General features: G+C 48.0%; 1 protein-coding gene across 1 annotated transcript in view; it reads right to left on the bottom strand.

The window, feature by feature from the left end:
- Positions 1-2,989: 2,989 nt before the first annotated feature.
- LOC106606927 (glutamate receptor ionotropic, NMDA 2C-like) overlaps positions 2,990-6,000 on the bottom strand; it is an 83,706-nt gene continuing 80,695 nt past the window's right edge. Inside the window, exon 13 of the mRNA XM_082976501.1 lies at positions 2,990-5,278. Within this exon, the coding sequence (XP_082832627.1) occupies positions 3,650-5,278 (1,629 nt within the window). The 3' untranslated portion in view covers positions 2,990-3,649. The remainder of the gene's footprint in view (positions 5,279-6,000) is intronic.

Here is a 6,000-nt window from a genome sequence, read left to right as displayed (position 1 = left end):
TGTTATGAAAACTTGAAATCGGCCCTAATTAATCGGCCATTCTGATTAATCGGTCGACCTCTAGTATGAACATAACAAAATTCAACAACTGAGACATGAACTGAACAAGTTCCACAGATATGTGACTAACAGAAATGGAATAATGTGTCCCTGAACAAAGGGGCGGGGGGGTTCAAAATCAAAAGTAACAGTCAGTGTCTGGTGTGGCCACCAGCTGCATTAAGTACTGCAGTGCATCTCCTCCTCATGGACTGCACCAGATTTGCCAGTTCTTGTTGTGAGATGTTAGCCCTCACCCTCCAATCCAACAGGTCCCAGACATGCTCAATGGGATTGGGATTGAGAACACTGACATTCCTGTCTTGCAGGAAATCAGGCACAGAACGAGCAGTATGGCTGATTACCATTGTCATGCTGGAGGACCATGTCAGGATGAGCCTGCAGGAAGGGTACCACATGAGGGAGGAGGATGTCTTCCGTGTAACGCACAGCGTTGAGATTTGCTGCAATGACAACAAGCTCAGTCCGATGATGCTGTGACACACCGCTCCAGACCATGATGGACCCTCCACCTCCAAATCCTCCAAGGCCTCGGTGTAATGCTCATTCCTTCAATGATAAACGCGAATCCGACCATCACTCCTGGTGAGACAAAACCATAATTTGTCAGTGAAGAGCACTTTTTGCCAGTCCTGTCTGGTCCAGCGACGGTGGGTTTGTGCCCATAGGCGACGTTGTTGCCAGGTGAGGAACTGCCTTACAACAGGCCTACAAGCCTTCAGTCCAGCCTCTCTCAGCCTATTGCAGACAGTCTGAGCACTGATGGAGGGATTGTGTGTTTCTTGGTGTAACTCAGGCAGTTGTTGTTGCCATCCTGTACCTGTCCCGCAGATGTGATGTTCAGATCTACCGATCCTGTGCAGGTGGTGTTACACGTGGTCTGCCACTGTGAGGACGATCAGCTGTCTGTCCTGTCTCCCTGTAGTGCTGTTTTAGGTGTCTCACAGTACAGACATTGCAATTTATTGCCCTGGCCACATCTGCAGTCCTCATGCCTCCTTGCAGCATGCCTAAGGCACATTCAAACAGATGTGCAGGGACCCTGGGCATCTTTCAGAGTCAGTAGAAAGGCCTCATTAGTGTTCTAAGTTTTCATAACTGTGAACTTAACTTATTTTTTTTTTACCTTTATTTAACTAATCAACTCAATTAAGAACACATTCTTATTTTCAATGACGGCCTAGAAACAGTGGGTTAACTGCCTTGTTCAGGGGTAGAATCACAGATTTTTACCTTGTCAGCTCGGCTATTTGATCTTGCAACCTTTCGGTTACAAGTCCAACGCTCTAACTGCTAGGCTACCTGCCACTCCCAATTGCCTACTGTCTGTAAGATGTTAGTGTCTTAACGACCGTTCCATAGGTGCATGTTCATTAATTGTTTATGGTTCATTGAACAAGCATGGGAAACAGTGTTTAAACCCTTAACAATGAAGATCTGTGAAGTTATTTGGATATTTACGAATTATCTTTGAAAGACAGGGTACTGAAAAAGGGCAGTTTCTTTTTTTGCTGAGTTTATATGGGTGGGGACTCAGTCAGGGTCTCAACTTAATGTTGAGGGTTAGAATAGTAGAATACACAAGTAAAAATGTTATATACACTGAGTGTGCAAAACATTAATAAGACCTGCTCTTTCGATGGCGTAGACTGACCAGGTGAATCCAGCTGAAAGCTATGATCCCTTATTGATGTCACTTGTTAAATCCACTTCAAAATGTATAAATGAATGGGCAAGACAAAGGATTGAAGTGCCCTTGAACGGGGTATGGTAGTAGGTGCCAGGCGCACTGGTTTGGGTGTGTCAAGAACTGCAACACTTCTGGGTTTTTCACGCTCAACAGTTTCCCGTGTGTATCAAGAATAGTCCACCACCCAAAGGACATCCAGCCAACTTGACACAACTGTGGGAAGCATTGGAGTCAACATGGGCCAGCATCCCTGTGGAACTCTTTCGACATCTTGTAGAGTCCATGCCCCGACAAATTCAGGCTGTTCTGAGGGCAACTCAATATTAGGAAGGTGCTCTTAATGTTTTGTACACTCAGTATATTTTTTGGAAGTTGATCCGGGGGCCATTTGCCCATCCCTGACCAGTGTGGACAATGATGGATGTGGTGTGCCAAAGCTCCCCCTAGTCATTGGTAAATAAGTAAAGTGAGGTGTTGATGAACACCACCCTTTGAAGCCTGTGTGTGTGTGTGTGTGTGTGTGTGTGTGTGTGTGTGTGTGTGTGTGTGTGTGTGTGTGTGTGTGTGTGTGTGTGTGTGTGTGTGTGTGTGTGTGTGTGTGTGCGTGTGTGTGCGTGCGTGCGTGCGTGCGTGCGTGCGTGCGTGCGTGCGTGCGTGCGTGCGTGCGTGCGTGCGTGCGTGCGTCTTGGCAGAATCACTGATAGGCTAATGTCATTGGAATCCCATGATGAGCCCTGAGGGAAGATTTACTGTCACAGGTATCACTGCTCAGACAATAGCATGGCCATCCTGGTCATATAGACAATTCAAAGCCTCTGTTTGGATTTGTTACCTAACTGAACATGTTTCTATTCCACTTCATCTTTTTAAAATGTATTTACGATGTTCAGCAGAATACTCATACAGTGATTTGATAGATTGATGACATATCACAGTTTCTGAACAGATTTTGTGGGGTGTTAGTAAAATACAAATGTGTTCTTGTCTTTTAAGGAGCTGTAGTTTACTTGTCTGCCCTATTGTTGGCATGTGAACTGAACACAGCGCTGTCTAGTGGATCTGATATCCAGTGACCTTTCTGGATGAGTCAACAGAGGTGGCCCACTTAATGAACTGAAGCAGACACAAACATCTAGAGTGCTGGGACCTGACCTGCTATTCCATTCTGCTGGCATTACAGACCATATGTGGAGTTTTACTCAGAAAAGGAAAATATAGACAATTCCAAAAGGGCCTTGAGGTGGCCTTGTCATTTATTAAAGAGTAGAGTAACAATGGAAATACAGATGATAATTAAAAATGTTCCCTTTTAAAATCCAAGTCAAATTACATCAGTGACCACGGGAGCCAAAAAGCCTTAAACAGACAGCTTTCCCTAGAGCTCCTGGACTTACAAAAGTTGTGGAAGACATTTATGTGGTTTGATAACAGAAGTATTATTTTCTTTTTATATGTGTCTAAATTTAAATGGAAGGATACCGAAATGATTGAAGAGAAAAGTAAAATGTGTCTAAACTGAGTGAGCGGCTACAGTGTATTGTCATCCAGGTCTCTCTCTCTCACAGCAAGACAGCATTTAAAAATATTTTAAATAACAATCAGCAGGTTAAATTTGAAGGTATTAAATACTATTCAACATTGTCTTTTCTTTTCGTATCGCTTAATGTTTACTTGACAATGTCCCAGCAGTAACAGCCTTTCAATGTCCTCTACTTCCTTCCATCAGCCAAGGATATTATTGCACTGAGTAAACACTCTCAAGTCATCCATATTCATAGCTAATTCATTCATTTTTGCCTAAACCAAAGGCTGAGGGGGAGGCCCCAGGTAGGCTTCCCCCTCCCCAGAGGGAGGGATAGTCCATCAGCCTGAAGGTATGAAGGGGGAGGGGCTTGGGGCTCAGACCTCAGACTCCAGACTGGATACCCTGCCCCAGGTCTTTGGCACATAGGGACTGTTGACTCTTCTGGCTACCAGGACCTCCCTTCGATCCCTGCTTCCAGATCCGGGTAGGGGGGGCTCCTCCCGTGACCGCCCCACCGCACCCTCGTAGCCCCCAAACATATTGTTCTGGTACACTACCTGCCGGTCCCCCATACGGGGCAACAGGGCATTGTTGTTAGGGCAGTGGCTTGCACAGGGGAACAAGTGGCACATGTCCTTGTCGTAGAACGGGCCGGGCCCCTGGGGCAGCGGCCCCACGTATACCGGCAGGTCTGTGTAGGAGTTCAGGTAGGTGGAGTAGTGTCTGTGCACCACAGTGGAGGAGGAGCGCCGCAATGCGGCTGCGTTCTGCAGGATAGCCTCCCTGTAGGATGGTAACCGGGTGGACTGGGAGCACTTGAGCTTCTGCTGCTTGTAGGGGTAGGAACGCATATGGGCTGGGTCTAGGTAGGCAGGCTCAGCGGCCAGGGGGTAGCACAGGTTGTTCCCCTGGCTGCCGTACAGCTTGTGGGGCTTGGGGTTGGCCACCACTACGCGGGGGAACAGGTCAGGCATAGTGGAGGTGGAGGGCTTCTCGCCCAGCTGGCGAATCCTGTCACTGCTCCAGGTGGCCTTGAGAAAAGAGGCCTGGCGGTTGACCTTGTCCTTCCCCAGCAAGGGCACATCCTCCATTTCAGGCTCCAGGTAGGGCTTCAAGCAGGAGTTGCAGCTGCCGCTGCCGCTGGGGTAGTGGCCCCCCATACAGGCCAATGTTGATGCAGAAGGGGCATGGTTGTTCAGGAGGTGGTTGGCCCTCAGCTCAGCCAGACAGGAGGTTGGCTCATCATAGTCGTTCCTCCCCCTGGTGTCTTGGGCCTCAGAAAACACGTAGCTGTGGGACCTCTTCTTCCTGCCCATGTGGTCAGGGGGGTAGCTGAACTTCCGTCCCAGGGGCCGCTTGTGGTGTTCCACATAGATGTCAGGCACCTGGAACTCTCTGTAGGGGACAAACGGGGAGGTGGGGTGCCGGGGATGGCTCTCCACGTACAGCCTGCTGCTGTGGTGGGGGTGTGGGTTGTGACTGGAGGTGCTGGGGGGAGCAGGGTCCCTCATGGCGATGTGGGGGCTGCTGAGGCTGGAGATGGGTAGGGTCCTCTCGTAGAAGTGGTGGCTGCCACGGGCCGGAAGGGTGTAGCGGAGCGGGGTAGGCCGTGTCACCACCCTGGATTTGTCCAGCAGGGGCTGGGTGGCGCTGTCCGAGTAGTGGATGGGGAAGGTGGAAGCGAGCGCCCTCTGGGGGTAGGGCGAGTGGTTGTCTGTGATGCTGGAGATGTAGGGCAGGCGGCTGTGGCCCATGTCTATAGTGGTTGCCACCCGAGGCGGAAGGCCAACCCGCACATTGTCGGCTCCTCGCCGGCTCCAGTTCTCTATGGTCTTGGTGGCATTGTCCAGGGAGTTCTCCACTCTGGTCGAGGTCACGATGTCCTTGGCTGTCTGCAGCATCTTCAGCATGTTGGCCTGGGTGTAGTTGGTGGTGACATCAGGGTTCTGCAAGTTTCCGTTGCGGTCAGATTCCTCCACACCGTTGAAGCAGCTGTAGATTCCCTGCAGAGACAGCGAAGGAGGAGGAGATTAGCATCCATCAAAAAGCCTTGTCAGGTGTTGGAACAGATCCACATTTCTCACCCTACACAAAGTTTGACAAGATTAAATCCCACAGGTGTTAATTATCTTTGGCCATTGTTTCTAATCATGACTTTACAAAACATTATTGCTTGTGTTGATAACATTCACTTTGAGCAAATGCAATTTCTATTAACCTGTCTGACCAATGAAGTGAAGACAATTACACAGAGAAGTGTGAAAGCCAAATTAGATTCAGTATTGTCCAAAAGAGTTTATAGACAATATGTTTTGTTTTGAAAGCTTGTATGCATTCAGGTCGGTGTTAAACACACAAAACTGTGCAAGACAGTAAATGAAAAAGCAGGAGCTGACCATGCACTTGCTAAATTAGTTTTCCAGTTTTTATTCGGACGGCTTTATGTTACTTTCAAATTGGGTCTCAGTCTAGAATGCTTAATCTCACCTCACCACTGTCAACACTGAGATGGATTGTTAATGGGCCTATTTAAATTCAATTTCAGATGGATCAGGACCGTAACAGTATTGCATGGTCTCCATAAATTAATTTTATGGCTTTTTACTCATTTTATTTTTGCATCAATTTTATTTTAGTGCCCTTGAAATATCCTGTTCATGTACACCTTTGACTTAGTGCATTACCAATATTTCCCAAGCATTACTGTGAGGCAAAAATCTAAGAA

Source organism: Salmo salar, chromosome 06 (genome assembly GCF_965601325.2).
Source record: "Salmo salar chromosome 06, fSalSal1, whole genome shotgun sequence".
Classification (NCBI taxonomy): domain Eukaryota; kingdom Metazoa; phylum Chordata; class Actinopteri; order Salmoniformes; family Salmonidae; genus Salmo; species Salmo salar.
This window is presented reverse-complemented; position numbering and strand designations above follow the sequence as displayed.